The sequence below is a fragment of the Hemicordylus capensis genome, chromosome 1, assembly GCF_027244095.1.
Source record: "Hemicordylus capensis ecotype Gifberg chromosome 1, rHemCap1.1.pri, whole genome shotgun sequence".
Classification (NCBI taxonomy): domain Eukaryota; kingdom Metazoa; phylum Chordata; class Lepidosauria; order Squamata; family Cordylidae; genus Hemicordylus; species Hemicordylus capensis.
In genome coordinates, this window is record NC_069657.1 from 202544323 (window position 1) to 202562627 (window position 18305).

Sequence of the window (18305 nt, forward strand, 5' to 3'; positions counted from 1 at the left end):
GTCTTCTTTGGGAATCTTACATTTAATCTAAACAAATGACTTTTCAGTCACTGTAACAAACTAGATTGTTACAAATTGAAAATAGCATATTTTTTACATGCATTATTGCTCTATAAGTTGGTGTATAGTTAAATATTAGCATATACGCAAAGTTATTTGAAGAACAATATTATATATTACTATTTATTTTTCAGTGGGTAGGTTTGTATAATAGGGCTTCTAATTTCACTATGCCTAGGGATCTCACAGTTCCTCAAAAAGTGCTAACTAGCGAGATTTAAATAGCTTACAGGACAGAAATATGGTAAGAGTCATAACAAACTACTTCCCATACTTCATTAATTGACTTGTACATAGCAAAAGCATCTCCTTAGTACTGTCCCTAGTGCTGGATTTGAAACAGTAGTGAGGAAGGTAAATACTTTCCTGTCCAGTAAAATCTCCTGTTCCCTGGGGAATGAGCTACACAATGCCCATAATCTGCTAAATAAGGATCAGCAACAAAAAATTCAAGATAATACTAATGTGAAGTATGGCTATACTGTACTTCAATGGTCTCTAAATTAAATCACATTACTTAGGAGCAAACAAATGAGCATTTCATTATGACCAAAAAAGGGAATGGCACGAATTCTGTTACCGAATACAAAAACAGTATAAGTAATTTGCCATATTTACTATCGGACAATGTAGAGAAAAGCTATGCATACCTAAATACTATTGAACTCAATGGAATTTAAGCACTTCACTGGATACTTAAATCCCAGTGATTCAAACAATGGTAATCCTGTCTCCTAAAAAATGGACAGCATCCAAACGTCTAGAACCAGAGGGGCTCTCTGCCCTTTTCTATGAAGGGAAATTATTCATGTGCATGGATTCCAAAGTTCCCCGTCGTGTACAGAGTAGCTCCCTGAACACAGAGGGCTTTGCATGCACAATAGATCTGCTGGATTAGAGCCACAGCCTGGTCTTCGATTGCTAAAGCTCAGTTTCACTCTTTCATTTTATTTCACTGTGTAGTTCATTGTTGATGTTAGACATGCTGTATTACAGAAAAGGAAACATTTTCTATTTTATTCTGTCTCTGTATGTGTTAGAAACACACTCAGTCTTGCGTTTACCAATAATTTACTGCATTTTGAGCAGGAGGGGGATAAGGAGGGGTAGCTTGCATCCAGGGGTGCAGACTTCTCAATTTTCCGGGAGGGGGGAGCACAGGACATGTGGGAAGAGAGGTCTTGCGGTAGCAAGCATGAATTCTCCCCTGTGTTAAGCAGGGTCTACCCTGGTTTGCATTTGAATGGGAGACTACATGTGAGCACTCTAAGATATTACCCTTAGGGGATGGGGCCGCTCTGGGAAGAGCAGAGGCGTAACTAGGGAAAACGGTGCCTGGGGCAAGCACTGAAATTGCGCCCCCCCCAACATACATCTGACTGACACACATGTGTTTTTTCCTCACAACAGCCCTGTGAAGTTGGCTTGTATCTCAAACACCAGAATTATGATGCAATGAATGATGATACATCCTACATTGCACTTAGGTTTTTCCTCACAACAACCCTGTGAAGTTGGCTTGTATCTCAAACACCAGAATTATGATGCAATGAATGATGATACATCCTACATTACACTTAGGTTTTTCCTCACAATAACCCCGTGAGTGACTGTATGTATTTTAACAAAACGAAAACCAAGGACTCCAGAGTAATTCGAGGGACTAGGGTGATAGTGCTAAAGACTCCTTATTCTCCCGCTGTTAAAGAAAGACTCCCCTTTTCCAAAACCGTGCGCTATTTACACCAGAAAAGGTTTCAAATGGAGGAGAAGCAGCGAGATTGAAGTGGGGGGTGGCGGCCACAAGTTTCAACAAGGGGTTGGGCTGCTCGTAGATGATGGGGAAGCAGCGAGATTGAAGGGGGGGGGGCGGCCGCAAGTTTCACCAAGGGGTTGGGCTGCTGCTGCTCGTAGATCATGTAAGGCTGAGATGCAGAAGGAAGGAAGTGGCAGAACAGGCGGGGAATCAGGGATTGATAAGAATAAGAAGACTACACGACACGACAGAAGAGAAAACACACACCTTGTTGTGACCACCCGCCCGCCGAATCCGCCCGCCCGCCGAATCCTTTCTTGTCCGTGCCGCTGGGTGTCCGTGTCCTCCTGCCTGCGCCTGCAACCCCAGCCCCAGCAACGACGCTCTCCTCCGCGACCGCGCCACATGCAGGCAAGCCGAGCTGGGAGGATGGACGCATGCATGCACAGTGCGACTCGGCACGCCGGCCGAGTCGCGCATGCGTGACTAGAGACCCTCCCTCACCCTGGCTGGCAAGCCACTAGAGGGCGTCTTTTCTGGCTGGATATAAGTTCCGTCGCGAGCCAAGGCAAGGCAAGAGCATGGAACTAGGCGCCTGCCGCAGCGCCCGCTGGAAAGCCAGGCCAGCAAAGCAATGGGGGGGCACGGGCGCAGAAGGGACCGCTCGTGGGGGAGGGGGCGCTGGAGAAATTTGTATTAATTTTTTTTTAAAAAAAATTAAAAAAAAATTGGGGATCTGGCGGCGCCCCCCACATGACCCGCAAAGATGGCACCCGGGGCTCGTGCCCCCCCTGCCCCCACTATCGTTACGCCTCTGGGGAAGAGCACCTGTATCCTTGCATGCAGAAGATTCCAAGTTTCCTTTTTGGCATCTCCATAATAAGGATGAGAGAGACTCCTGCCTGCAACCTTGGAGAAGCTGCTGCCAGTCTGTGTAGACAATACTGAGCTAGATGGGCCTATGGTCTGACTCACTATGTGGCAGCTTCCTATGTTCCTATGTTTTCTGCAATAAGTCCAGTAGAACTGGGAGTGGAACTCTCACCATCACCAGTGGTATTAGTAGCAAAACCCTCAGTACATATTTTCCACTTTTGTTGTTGTTGTTAGAAATCGTTCCATAGTAGTAGTGGTGATTATCTGAATCTTAATCAAAGAAAGAGAACTCTGTAGGAGAACAGAGCAGATGTTCTGTACATGATAAAGATAAAATGGAGCACTTTTTCTCTAAAGGAAGGACTGGGACAGCAGAACCCCCTTACATTCCAGACTTGGGGAACCAGCTTCATTCCCCCGCCCCCTGTGGTGGCTGGTGATTTGGATTTTTTGTGGAGATACACACTTTTGGATAACCATTGTATGCCAGCATCTGAGGCGTTTTAGTTTGGGAAAGAGGCGACTACAGGGAGACATGATAGAGGTGTATAAAATTATGCATGGAGTAAAGAGAGTGGACAGAGAGAAATTTTTCTCCCTCTCTCACAACACTAGAGCCAAAGTCATTCCATGAAACTGAAGGCCAGGAATTTTAGGACTAAGAAAATGGTACTTTTTCACACAGAGCATAATTTATCGATGGAATTCTTTGCCACTGGAAATGGTGATGTCCACTAGCTTGGATGGCTTTAAAAGGAGCTTAGAGAAATTCACGGATGACAGGTCTGTCAATGGCTACTAGTCCAGTGGCTATAGGCCACCTGGTGAATAAAAAGTGTCCCCCTAAATACAGATATATGAGCCACCTAATGGCTTAGCAGGAAATGACTTGCCTAGCAAGCATGAGGTTGCTGGTTTGAATCCCCAATGGTATGTTTCCCAGACATACCAGGGGAACTCCTCTTGTATTTTACCAAAGAAAAACCACATGGCTCTGTGGTCGCCAGGAGTCAACACTGACTCAATGGCACAATTTACCTTTAAATACAGATATATATTCTATACTTTTATATTAGTTTTAACCCAGACTACAAATGTTTTGACAATCAGGTTCACAATCTATATTCTCACTTTGTAAAAGATAGGTACCATTTGGTCATAAAAGTAATCTGCATAAAACCAGTGTCAATCCAAACAGATTATGTATAAAAAAGACAATTAACAAAATATACTCTCCATAATACAAATAAAAGGGGTTTGACTGATGCACAGTCTTCATCAGTGGCATTAACTCTGATGAATCATACTTCTTGTATTCCCATGAGATTGTTTAAAAATCCAGCATGTAATCTATTTCAACACAGGTCTGTTGCTGTGAATATCCTCTCTCAGTGATTGCATCAGTTGAAACACATTTGACTCGGGACATTTGATTGGAAAGTACCTCCTTGCAATGCTCTACACCAGGGATTCTCAACGTTGGGTCCTCAGATGATATTGGATTTTCAACTCCCATAATCCCCAACCAAAGGCCACTGGGACTGAGGATTATGGGAGTTGAAGTCCAATAACATCTGGGGACCCAACGTTGAGAATCCCTGCCCTACACCACGGGAGTACAAGTCACTTGTGGAACAGCTAACTCTATACCTCAGATACACGTTTAACTATACCTTAGATACACGCTTAAGGCTTTGGACTCCCATTGAAGCATTCCCTTTGGGACTTTTCAATATATATTTTTACAGATACTTTAAATGAACCCCCAGGTTAGTTTAAAAAATCCTCAGAACTGCCACCAGTCGCCTATAAGACAAAACGAACATTAAGACCTTCCCTGTTCTATCTAGAACCAGGATGAATTCATAATATAGCCATAATGCCTTAAAACCTCTTTAACAGGCATGTAGGGAGGCAGAATGGAGCACATTTCCATCCAGATCAAGTTTAAAACAATCAAAAGCTAGTTTATTTAAGTAGAGATAAAAAAGTAGGACAGTTCATAGGCAAACAAAGCAAAATGGTTAAAATGCACAAGCGAGATACCTCTCTTCCTGTCCGGTGTTAGACCGGAGGCTCAGTAGCTCTTAGGTCTTAAATTGCAGTTCAAAAAACAAAAGTTTGCATCATGGTGAGGTTTGCACATTCCCAGGAACCATGCAGCCTGGTCTCAGCTAACAAAGTTGAACTAACACCAAAGTAACATGTTGGAAACAGCAACCTCAAGAGTCCGTCCCCTCACTTAACTTGAGGTTAACTATCCCCTCTTGGAGGTTTTACAGACAGGGCGCCGACCCCGAATCTCCTTCAGAAGAGAGTGTGTGCGTTCACACACCAGCCAAGCATACCCTGAAGTCCCTTTGAGATCCTTGGACCCACTCCACACACAAATCGGGCTTTGTCTTGTGAATTCTAGCTTATCTCGAGTTATTTCCGGGTTTCTAAAATGCTGGCTTTAAGCTACTTTTTCTGAAAATGCCAAAACAAATAGGGAGAGGCACTGACGTAGAATCATTAGCATGATAAGAGGGATACTCTCTTTAGAAATGCAGATATAGCTCTTCAGTAATCTCTCTCCCTTCCTCCCTGCCATTGGCTAGAAGGAAAACACAGAGGCATACCATGTGAACTTGTAAAATCAAACACCAAGAGCAGAGGGGGGGGGGGGTGCTGCTTCCCTCAATGCTGTGACTGTGATTTGGAGTGGGGTCACTCTACATTTACCCCACAGCATGATGCCATGTGCGAATAACTCCCAGGAGAGAGGCAAAACAATCAAAAGCTTAATGTTTCTCCCTCAAGGTAGCAGGTTTTGAAACAATGGGAGCAAGATTCCTGATTGACAAGTGAGAGACAAGAAATCCACAAAGGAAAAGCAAGAGCCCCAGGCCAAAATTGGCCTTTGAATTGAGGGAAGTTCTGATATGAAACTGGAATGATTTTTAAGCCAAACAAAGGCCTATTCCATCACATCCTCCCCACCACCCCACCTGTTCCAGTGGGGAAAGTGTTCTGCTAGACACTTCTGAAAATGGGACAACCTCCAAAAGGTCAGGGTGGTTTAAACATCACCAGTGAACTTTGAGGAATACTAGATTCTAACTCATCATGTAGACTACATAGCCTATGGGGCATACTAGGAATAGCACAACAAAGTACAAAACATACACAGGATCAGAACAAACATGGTCCCCAAACACTTCTCATAAAATGAACACGCAAAAAGCATAGCAAAGCATTTTCAGCAATCTAGCATGACAAATATAAGCATTATTCCTACAAAGTTGTGTGTAGCCAGCTCCAGGCACCTCAGAGGCAAGATGCCTCCAAATACTGGTTGCAGGGGAGCAACAGCAAGAGAGAGGGCATGGCTTCAGATTTTGTCTGTAGGCTTCTCAGAGGCATCTGGTGGGCCACTGTGTGGAACAGGATGCTGGACTGGATGGGCACTTGTCGTAAATCTGTTGGCACGGCTAACCCGACAGGATTTACAATCCCTCCAACTCCACTTCTGTGAGTCAAGATGGAAATTCTGTCGATAAGAGTAGCAGCTTAGCTGCACAGATGAAAATGAAGAATGACTCTCAAAGATAAAGTAGTATCAGCAAAATAAAGTCCCTTGAAACTAAACTAGGTACCCCTCTCTACAATAACTGAGCAATAACTGAAATAAAGGAGCAAGGAAAGAACAGAACAAGGACAGGCTAAAACAAGAAAGTTTGAACAATTGTAAGTACGAGGAACACTGTCTGCAGAAGGCAATGTTGCTGACAGTACTATCTCAGGAACAGCGTCTGCTTGATATAGGGCTCGAGATATCCGGCAGCCAATCAGGATGTCCTGACTCAGCATTCCTATTTCCTCTCCTGCAAGATCTTATGCCTGCGTGTCTCCCACAGAGCCTTTCTCTTGAGACATCTTCTTAACACAGGTGAAATTCCAGCTTCCTCCTGATCAGTCTCCTCAGCCCTCATCTCTGCCAGCTGTTCAGATTCCCCTGTTTGCTGCCGTTCCACCTAAGCTTCAGAGTCTGTTCTCACAGCCAAGTCCTCCCACTCCTCCTCTGACTCTTCTGACTCAGAGGTCTGAGCCATGACAGCACTGTACCCTACACATAGGAAACATAGGACCTTTTTCCAGCCACACAAACATAAGGATTCTCAGTTTCTCTTACCTATTTGCAATTAGGAAGCAAATTAAAATCTCCCACTCTCTCCCCTTACAACAACTCTACAAAAGAATACCATACCAGAATGGAACAGCCCCCCACTCTCAAATACCACACAGGGTAGCTGCTGGCTGGGAATTAGACTTTGATTTCCAAGGCCAGCAGGCCAGTCCAGAGCCCAAAGTGTGTGTGTGTGTGTGTGTGTGTGTGTGTGTGTGTGTGTGTGTGTAGATAAAATAATTATTTACCTCATGTTCTCCTATACTGTAGCTGTGCCTTGTTGTACTGTAGACCAGGGAAGGACACAGTGTAGACCAATCTCAATTAATCCACCTGTCTGCAATCTTTCCCACCATTAGCCTGGTCATTTCAAACTGGTCAAGCCAGTTACCACTAGCTTTCTTGCTTGTTATACTACCTCTAATCAGAGAATCACAGAGTGAAAGGGCCTGAGAGGCAGCCATGCTGAGTTGCTACAAAGACAACACAGGACTGACTTTGTTGTTCAACTGGCTGATTAATTTGAGCATGAGAGCTGATGCTACCTGGCAGCCAGGGGTGGGAAGACACACTGCCTCCCCCAAGAAATCTGAAGCAGGGCTTGAGCCCCACTGCTTCCACCTGGCAGCCTGGCAGGGACATTGCCCCCTCTGGAAAATCCCTGGGGGGGGGAGGGGGGTTGAGCCCCGATGCCCCCACAACATTTATGCTCACGTTTATGCTCCTCACCTGCAGTTTAAAACCCCAGCATGCCCCAAAGGTAAGGCAGCTGGGAGATGGGGAAGGGTGGTATGACAAATTCAGCATACATGTGGGGAGAGAATCACCAAGGAAGTCTAACACAGACACTTTGAATTTCAGAAGAGGAAACTTCTCCAAAATGAGGAGTATGGTGAAAAGAAAACTGAAAGGGAAAATCAGGGGAGACACTTTGCTCCAGAACACATGGAGTTTACTCAAAACCGCAATACTAGAAGCCCAGTTAGATTGTATACCCAAGAGGAGAAAAGGTATCACTAAATCTGGTCATAGTAGAACTGGAAAAGGTGCAGAAGAGGGCAACCAAGATTATCAGGGGCACAGAGCACCTTTCTTATGAGAAAAGGCTACAACACCTCGGGCTATTTAGTTTAGAAAAAAGACGACTGCGGGGAGACATGATAGAGGTCTATAAAATCATGCATGGTGTGGAGAAAGCGGATAGAGAGCAATGTTTCTCCCTCTCCCATAACACTAGAACCAGGGGTCATCCCATGGAATTGATGGCCAGGAAATTTAGGACCAGCAAACGGAGGTACTTTTTCACACAATGCACAATCAACTTGTGGAATTCTCTGCCACAAGATGTGACAGCCAACAACCTGGATGGCTTTAAGAGGGGTTTGGATAACTTCATGGAGGAGAGGTCTATCAATGGCTACTAGTCGGAGGGCTATAGGCCACCTCCATCCTCAAGGGCAGGATTCCTCTGAGTACCAGTTGCAGGGGAGTAACAGCAGGAGAGAGGGCATGCCCTCAATTCCTGCCTGTAGGCTTCCAGTGGCATCTGATGGGCCACTGTGTGAAACAGGATCCTGTACTAGATGGGCCTTGGGCCTGATCCAGCAGGGCTGTTCTTATGTTTTTATGTAAGGGAGGTAGGCCCTGTCACCTGATACTGGAGTTGGCATCACCAAGGGGCTGGACCAGCAGTTTCTCAATGTTGCCTTGAGCTGTGTAAGCCCCAAGCTGGCAAAGGGCATAACTTATTGGTAGAGAACATGTTTTGCATACAGGAGGTTTAGCTTCAGTCCCTGGCAGCTCCAATTAAAAGTATCTCAGGTGACAGCTCTGAGAAAGACCATATTTGAAATCTTAGAGAGTCAGAGGGAACTCTTAGAGAGTAGATGGATTAATCATCTGACTGAATATAAGAGCGCTCCATATGTTCCATATTTTAGGAGTCCAGTGGAACCATTAGAAAATTCTAGCATTTGAACTGAAATCGAGCACTCAGTGAGGCCCAGTAGATATCAGCCTGACCAGCTCTGTCCATAAGGTAGAACTACAGGAACCAGCAAGCAAGCATCAGATCAAACCAGGTCATGTGGCATTCCCTGTCCTCTCTCACAGCTGCAAGGGCAGGCATGCACACTAGTCAGAGTGACAAGAGAATTGCTGCTGTACTTCCTGTGAGAGAGACTGCCCTTACCTTACTTGTGCCTTCCAACGCGATATTTACCGGCTGAGTGCCCCTGGTAACTAACCAAGTCTCGTCTGAATTCCCATCAGGCTATCCTCGATCCTTCAACCCTTGCTCAACTCAAAATATTGCCCTTGACAAAAAGTAGTTTCCGACCAACACCCTCGAGTTTTCTAGATTACTTACAGGAAATACGGTGGTAATGAACTGAGGTATGGTAAACTCCATTTGATGAACTGAGGCATGGCAAACTCCATTTGTAAACACAGTGCATAGTCCAGATTGTTAAAGTGTTATTCAATGCACTAATTAAAAATCCATTTGTGACAAATGCTTGTTTAAAGAAAACGATACTACTCAGACTGAAATGACTTGTGCGGAAATGGAAGTAATAAAGCTGTCCTGACCGTAGGCTCTCCAATGCTAACCTTTCAGATAAGTTCCAGCTAAAAGTTAATTTCCTTTAATAATCATATTAGCCTTGTGTCTCTTTTTATATTCAACATGGTTAACAGTTTAACCTTCAATCTGACTTTAAATGATAATACATTACAATGATTTAAAGTCTGGAAAAAACCACGTTATATATTATAACCCTGAACACTTTCTCAGGGTATTAAATATATTTAGATCTGTTTGATATTCTGTACCTTAACTAGCAAAAATTGGCTCATTATTCTTAGAATCATTGTAGAAAGCACTCGACTCGATTCACTTATGAGCTACATTCATTATTTAGTTTTATAGACTTTTCTCTTTCTCTCCCCTACCCCTCTTTCTTTTTTTTAAACAAGGGAACACTTTATAGGTTTTAAAATAAAAGCTGGATCTCACCTAAAAGGGAAAATAAGCATAGAACAGCATGGGACTAATTCATACAATTCCTTCCTTCCTTCCTTCCTTCCAACCAACAGTGTGCGTTTCTGGCAATCTGGGACATAGCAAGGTTGGAGTGGGCCCTGGGACAAAAAATGAATATGGTCCCCTGCCTCCCCGACCCTTCTTCAGAGAGACACAATGAGGAGAGCAAAGAGCAAGCTGTTACCCACCAGTGGGCCACTCTCCCTCAGAGGCCCATTTGTCACCCGCCCCCATTCAATTGTAGCTATGCCCCTGCAACCCATATCCCTACTTGATCTGTGACACCATCTGATGGGTATTCATGTGTGAACCAGACTTAGGCCTAAGTAAGGGCTTTCACTGAATGGAATGCATAGCCCCATTGAGACATTATTCTGTACATGCTTTCAGGTGTCTGTACACTTGTACATGTTTTTGTGTGAATGACTGTACACGCGTTCATTGTAAAAGTGAACTTGGGTACAGACACTTTCAGATTCAAAAATTGATAGAAAATGCACTACTGTACTTGCGTTCAACATAACATTACATGCCTATAGATCTGTACATACGTGCACTGCACAGGGATTATGTGTCTGTTGAATATAATGTGTGAATAGGGCTCATCATATGCTAGTCACAACTGTCTACTCTCTAAAAGTCATTAACTGCCTTTCTGCTAAGAGGCATTCAAGGCAAAGTACAGAGACAACAATAAAAATCTACCACATAATGGCGGTAAAGTAGTTGCTTGATTTAGCCCTCTATCACATCTCTGTCTCCTTTAAGAGCCCCTGAACACACTACAGCCACTATTTGGAGACTGATTGAAATTGCCCCACAGAGCAGCCAGCTCCACATAGTGAACGGTTTGGGTGCAGTCTGGCTCATTGTGTGGACTGGGGACCTCCCCCCCATGATTTCACAAGCACAGGCCATTTCTCTTGCAGGTTGATGAGGTGTTGAGAAAATGATCTGAACTGAGGGTAAGCAGGTACACATAAACTGCTTACCACATACAGCCTAGCTGTCATTTGAGGTGATTCAAAGTGACCATAAGCATTATAGTTTTGAGAATGTTTACTACCTGGTGGTAAAATCCTGCTATTGCTTGTTTCCACCAAAAGTGAACAAAGGCCTGGCATTTTCGGTTTGACAGAGTTCCATGAATATCTCTGAAGCATGCACTGCACGTAACCTGTTCTTAGTGCCTCTCCACAGACAGAACATTCTATTCTACTTTTTGCCCTCACAATAAATACTCTTTTAAACTGCAGCTCTCAGTATTCCATTTGGCAAGGTAACTGCCACATCTTTTAAAAGTTTAGTACAGATCAGGGGGCGGGGGAGAGATAAAATTATACTTTATATTTAGAATTTAAAATGTGGATAATTTTTTCACAAGAGGCTATGGAGTTTTCAAAAATATAAGCTAGCTGAGGTGGGGGCGGGGCAGGGGGGAAGTGTGCCTATGGGTGGATATCCAGTTGCAGAAAACGTTTGCGCACAATCCAGCCAAATTTAAACACATGTAATCTCCTGTTGGTTTCAAGGGGACTACTTAACTCTCTCCACTTGGAATTATGGGACTGAACTCCCTGGATGGTGCTCAGGATCTTTACAGAAAATCATACTGTGGAATAGGAAGCCTATTTTAGCAGAGAGGTTTCTTTGTTTCTTGAAATTTGGTGACATATATATATGTTGAAATAAAATATGACACATAGATTCTACCAAGGGAGGAGAAAAACAAACCTGGAAAAAATATGTGTAGGAGGAGTGGGTGGGTGAAAGAGGTGCTCTGTCATTCCCCGGAGGAATGGATCAGGGTAAGTAAGTAAGTTCTAAAGAAAGTGGAATGACAGCTTCTCCCCCACTCATTCTATATACATCACACTCACATGTAGCAAGTGATGTAGCCCCTGTATTTCTGCCTGAGCCAAGCAATGGAGCTCTCTTTCAGTTCTCTCCCTATACAAGCTGCCTGGCTCACCACAATCCTGGGCTGACTGGTTTCCATTGGTGGAATGCTGGGCATGCTTATTGAGGTGGAATTACACATTATAAGGGAGACAGGAGCCCTCTTCAGATGTTCAAGACAGAGAAAGAAAAAAGAGAGGGTGCTGTGAGAGTGTGCTCGCAAGCCTATTCCTAGTTCTGATGCGCTCAAAAGCCTTGCTGACATGCTGTACTGTTCCAGTTACTGGCAGAATCTCTTCACAGTTACAGCGACTGTCTCTGCAGACAAATACTGTAAGTGTGTTCAGCATGGTGGTGAGGCTTCTGAACTTGTCAGCACCATGGTGGGTTTTGCAGGTGTGCTCTCAGGGTGCTGCACTCAAGTACCGAATCCCCTTTTCTTGCCTGAAAAGAGCTAGAGCCTCCACCAAAAATGGTATCCACATCTTGCACTTTCTTCTCTTCCTCGTGACAAGCAATGCTTAAGTTATCCTCCATTGTGACATCATTATATAATATTTTCCATTTCTCCACACCAGAGAGCAGCAGCCATTGATGGGGACTGCAGGTGGAGAAAAGGAAACACAAAGCATCAGAATGTCATCGCATGGGGTAAGTTAATGCACGCAATGGATAAATTAATATGGGGGTGCTGTTATTCAGTATGTCCAATGAAATAGCTGAGATGACAAGAGTGACATCAGAGTGCTGGCAGATCTGATCTTGGAGAGTGTTTCTTTGCCTTGGTAAGAGCAATCTACACACACACACCTGCCCAGAGGGGAGGCATAGGGGGCAATCCCCCCCACATAGAGATAAGCGGCTATAGGTTTGTAGCCTTTGCCTCCATCTCCACCCCCGCTTCTGGAAAAGGTCCTGCGGATGCTTATGTATGCACGCGCACCCGCACACACAGACACACACGCCTTTTTCTCTAGATCTGGGGTTAAATACTGCATCAACCATGAATCAGCCAATGGAAGTACTTAATTTAAAATAAAGTATGTTTGTAATAAAGTTCCAGAACTAAAAGAAAGTAGCATGTGGAATTTTACTTCCAACAAGAATTTAGAAGATTTTTTAAAATGTATAGTCAGGTAAATGCTAGTCATAGGAGACACTCTCCATCTTTCTGTGCTTTAGACCATCCTTGCACTACAGGAGTTTAAAATGTACAGCCCCAAACATCCAAGCATATCATTCACACAAGTTCTGCCTGATGTGACTACTAAGCAAGACTTATTACTCACTTTGTTTGATATGCAGCATAATCCCATGCATGTGTACTCAGAAGCAAATCCCACTGTGTTCAATGGTGCTTACTCTCTAGTAAGATTTTTTTTAGGATTGCAGCTTTAGGTTACAATCCTAAATATACTAAACTAGGGAGCAAATCCCACTGGCTTATGTGATACACAGTGTTACAAAGACAGATTGCTGTGCCCCAGAGCTCTTGCAGTCTTGTAAGGCAGCCCCAATCCTGCCTTACAAATGGGTGGTTGTGCAAGCAGCACTACTCCAGTTTCCCCATTTGCAACAGTGGGGGAGACTGTAGTCGCACTGCTTGTACAACTGCCCATTGTGCAACAGTGTTGGAGCTGCCTTACAAATCTGCAGCAGCCCTGGGGTGCAGCATTACATCTCCGTAACACTGTATGATCATGTGAGCCACTGGACTGTCTGATTGCTAGGTTTTCTAAAGTCTATGGACCGGACTGTGTGAACATTTGTAGATGCAGAGGAAACACTTTCAAGCCATTTTATTAACTCTGGGATAATTCATTCACATCCTGTTTGAAGAGCAATCCAATGCATTTTACGTAGTTTATGGCCACTCATAAATGCAAGGAAGCAGTAAAATAGGCAAAACACTGCAATGCTTATGACATTTCCTTGAAGAAGAAGAAAAACATTGGCCAACTCCTAGAGCAGCCAAATCCTATTGTAGCAGAGTTCTGTCTGGTGCAGAGAGGATGCTTGGAGTTCAGCCAGAGTGTTCCCTCTCCCCTGTCCCCCTAAGTGTTCATTGCTTTCATAGATGTATCCCTAAGGACTGCACAGCTCTCGTTGGCATATTTTAAAGGCAAAGAGCATTTACAGGGACAGGGGAGAGCAGGAAAATTGAGCATCCTATCTGCGCTGGATGCAGCTCTGCTCTGTCCCAATTTGTCTGCTTCAGATGTCAGCCATTGACTGTTCAATGCTTTTGAATTTTTCAGCAATGAAAATAAAACACTTTAAAGGTATTGATGGCTTTTATACTGAGCTATTTGTAGGCATGTCCTGTGGCTGCTGTTTCAGTCTGATAGGAAGCAGGAGGAGGAAAGCCTGCACTGTGCCCAAGTGGTATGCAAGAACCCCACATGTCACTGGTGGTGCCTATCCATCTTATGGAAATATACTGTTTGGATTGCACATGTGGTCGCCTTTGAAGTCTGCTCGGAAACTTCACTGGGTCCGGAAAGTCCAAGTATACAATGTCATTACCAAAACAGCTTGACTTGGGGCTGCAAACAACACCCCTCTATGAGATTTGGAGTTGCAGGCTTGCAACCTCCATCTTGGATGCCTGAGCTCACAGGATCATGAACTCTGCACATGCCCATATTTGGTAAACTCTACAATTTGGTCACTTGGCAAAAGCAAACATGGGGCAGTGCTGCCCAAAGTCAGAATAACAAACGATGATAGGGAGACCCCCATGGCCTCTCTTGCAAAAAGGGAGGAAGCTAGCAAGCAGATCCTGGTCAAAGAGACCTTCACAAGATAAATAGCTAACTCCCTTCACAATGGGATTAGCCTTGCTAGTCACTCCTACAACTACCCAGAGAAGCATGGCACACCCCCAGTCTTCTACCGCAATGTTAATGAGCTGGCGAGGACCCAGAGGTAGGATCATTAACAGGAAAAGAAAACCCAGGAACAGACATCCCAGAGACTTTCTCCCAGGAAGACACATCCCAGATAAAACTTTTTGAGTTCAGCTGTTCTGTACTCCATGCACACCTCTCGACCAGCCATTCCATCTTTTGTTTCTTAAAGATCACACCCACTTGACTGGCTCATGCAAACATGATTTTCTTTGTTACATGCGAGTTTCATCCCCGGAAGTCAGGTTACCTGACTTTTTCATTGCCCCAAGGCATAATTTTGCCTATTTGTACTTCTGATTCCAACCCGTGGTTGGAAGAAGATGGAGAAGGGAAAACACAACAGAGAACTCAGAGAAGGACCCTGGACCTATCCTGGAACTAAATGCTATCCTGGTTCCCTAGCTTGTGAGTGACAACTCTGCACTGCTTTCCTGCCTTCCTGTTTTGCCCCCATGAGGAAATCTACCTGCGCACTCCAACCTGCAAGTGCACTCAATGCACCAACAGATTGGGACCGGTAATACTAACTGTCTGTCCCTTTAAATCTCCTCGCTCCCCTCTCAATCCTCTTTATGTCTATATCTGGGTCCTCTCTCAAGTAAAGCCTTAAGCTGATTTATTAACAGTTTGGACCTTAAGCTAAAATGCCTCTACGTGAGACTCTAGTTAATACTGTTAGTTAAGATTTTATTGCCTCCTCACCTTGCCTAATCATATTTTTTTCTCTTCCTGTACCCTGGTTATTGCTAAATAAATCTGATTGTGTGATATTTCTGTCTCCTCCTCATTTCCAGATCAAAACTCTGCACAAATGGACACTGTAATGAATTGTTCCATATAATCATGCTGATTCCCTATGCTAGCACAGATGCCTGATTAGAGTGTTTATCCAGCACTCCAGAACAGTTTCATTAACAATGTCTACTGCCCCATTTATATGTTTTTAGAATTCTAAAAGATTAGGAATTCTTCCTCAGAAAAGCGTATCTGTAAATTTAGTAATTTCTAGTTTCCATAAAGCTTTCCATCAGTTGACCTGGTATAGAAGTTAGGATAATAGGTCTGTGATTTTCTGGCTCCACCTTGGATTTCCCTTTTAAAAAATCAATGTGTAAATCAGCAACGTTCCAGTCCTCTGAAAAGGAGCTCAGTTGTGCCGATAGAACATATTTTTGTTAGAAGATCAGCAATTTTACGTCTAAGCTCTTTAAAAACTTTCAAATGTAAGCTGTTTGTCACTCTGACTTGTTAATTGAGAATTTCTCAATTATAGCAATAGCAATAGCAATAGCACTTACATTTATATACCGCTCTATAGCCAGAGCTCTCTAAGCGGTTTACAATGATTTAGCATATTGCCCCCCAACATTCTGGGTACTCATTTTACCGACCTCGGAGGGATGGAAGGCTGAGTCAACCTTTAGCCCCTTGGTCAGGATCGAACTTGTAACCTTCTGGTTACAGGGCGGCAGTTTTACCACTGCGCCACCAGGGGCTCCTTATTATCCTTAGAATGGCATCTATTGTCGCCTTTATTTGAGTTCTTCAGATGAGCTGCCTGAAAAAACGAGTTGAAGTTTGGGTATCTATCTAAATGTATAAAATTACAATTTAAGAGATTTTTTAAATTTCATAACTGTGACTGTAATCCTCTGGCATACATCCCCAGATGAACAGAACTAGACCTCAGTAAATGACTGGAGGGCTGCAGTCTCAGCGCTTCAGATAAGAAAGTTCTTACCTTAACTTTATTTTCCATTTCCTTGTGTTCCTGAAGTAACTCTGTATTTTCTTTTAAAGATGACCCCAAATTTTGTTTATGTAAATAATCTTTAATATTCTTCTTGTACCAAGATGTTATCTGAAAATAGAAAAATTTTCAGTGAATAATAATGTCAGAGATGTTTTCAATCAAGCAACAAACCCCATGTAAGTTAGTGGGATTAATCATGAGTAAATCATGATTAAGTATATATAAGAATTGCTTACATTAACAGATAGATCTATTGTAATTTAAAACAACAATGGTTATCATGATGTGCAGTCTAAAGAGCCATAAGGCTTGTGCAGGGCTGCAGTGAAGCCACAAGGTAAGCCCTAACATTTTTAAAACTTGGTGGCTGAGAAAAAAATAATTACTCCATCTATCTCCATTCGTGACAATGGGGATAAATAAAGTGTCACTGCTTTCGCTGCTGCCAGGTTTTAAAAGTATCAGGGCTTATCTTATGGCAGGGTTTCCTAACCTTGGGTCTTCAGATGTTGTTGGACTACAACTCCCATCATCCCTAGCCATGGCCTTTGTGACTGAGGATGATGGGAGCTGTAGTCCAACAACATATGGGGACCCAAAGATTAAGAAACCCTGCCTTACAGCTTTGCTACTGCTGTGCACGGCTTTGTAAGACTGTGAGGCTATTCACATGATGGGAGAAAATCGGGCTAGTGACGGCTAGCCTGATTTTCTCCCATCGTGAGAACCACCGGGCTCGGCTGTGAGCCCGGTGGTTCTTAAGCAGGTCACCCGCTTAAGTAGCCCTGCCCTTAAACCGGGTTTGCGGAGCAAGAACTCCACAAACCCGGTTTTCCTAATCGTGTGTTGCCACGGCGCGGCAACTCTAGTAGATCCCTGACCGGGGAGCTCAAAAGCAGCCTCCTGGCTCGGGGGTCTCTCCAGCATGCCCTGCACACTCGCACAGGGCACGCTGGAGCTTCCGGGGGCCATGTGGTCCCCAAACTCCCCAGCCCCCACTGGCTCTGTGACGGAGCCGGCAGTCGTGTGGGCAGCTGCTGCAGCCGCCCGGAGCAGACTGCCTGTGTGCGGGGAGAGCGGGCTAAGCCCGCTCTCCCCACTAACCTCCTGAAAGTGGGTCTCCGTGAGACTCTCCTCTGTGCATCATGTTAGTTTCTAGCTTAATTTGTCATGAGAATATATGAACAATCATGTATCTGCTGAAAAGAATAGAACATTTGTGAATGATTCAAACAAAGATTGGACTTCATATGCCTATATATCTAGTCTGGATGTCAGCATATGTACTGAAGTTTTAACAAGTGTACAGTACATTAAAAATTGTTTTTATTTTTCATTATGCTTTATATAATTGGTGCCTCATATGATAAGGAAACAATTTATCTAGCAATTAACTATAACATTTACAACCCCTGCTAACTGGGCAAAGAGGCACCTTTTACTGTGGTTATTATCTTTATTTAGCAGGGGGAGAGTAACTGGCCCTATCCACCCCCAGCACAGTACCTCCAGTGACTGCTGTGGTGCCTATCTTTTTTTTTTTTTAGAATGTGAGCCCTTTGGGGACAGGGAACCATCTTACTTATTTATTATTTCTCTGTGTAAACCGCCCTGAGCCATTCTTGGAAGGGCAGTATAGGAATCAATCAATCAATCAATCAATCAATCAATCAATCAATCAAATAAATAAATAAATGTAATTCCAAATAGAATTGCTCAGAATAACTGGGGTATGTTGTTAAGAAGGACTTATATATATCTCCTGCAAAGTTCAATAAAACTGACAGTTTAAGGTAACATGGGCCATTGACTCAACTTCCCCAGAACCGCAAGGGCAG

The 18305-nt window shown here is 43.7% G+C and overlaps 1 protein-coding gene and 1 long non-coding RNA gene across 13 annotated transcripts in view; one reads left to right on the top strand and one right to left on the bottom strand.

The window, feature by feature from the left end:
* CCDC141 (coiled-coil domain containing 141) overlaps positions 1-18305 on the bottom strand; it is a 219678-nt gene that overhangs the window by 102301 nt on the left and 99072 nt on the right. For all 11 annotated transcript variants that reach the window (XM_053269076.1, XM_053269067.1, XM_053269057.1 and 8 more), the window contains one exon: positions 16456-16575. In XM_053269076.1, the coding sequence (XP_053125051.1) occupies positions 16456-16575 (120 nt within the window). The remainder of the gene's footprint in view (positions 1-16455; positions 16576-18305) is intronic.
* Positions 1-18305, top strand: part of LOC128333587 (uncharacterized) — a 110084-nt gene that overhangs the window by 55574 nt on the left and 36205 nt on the right. For both annotated transcript variants that reach the window (XR_008310979.1, XR_008310981.1), the window contains one exon: positions 12381-12453. This is a non-coding gene — a long non-coding RNA (uncharacterized LOC128333587). The remainder of the gene's footprint in view (positions 1-12380; positions 12454-18305) is intronic.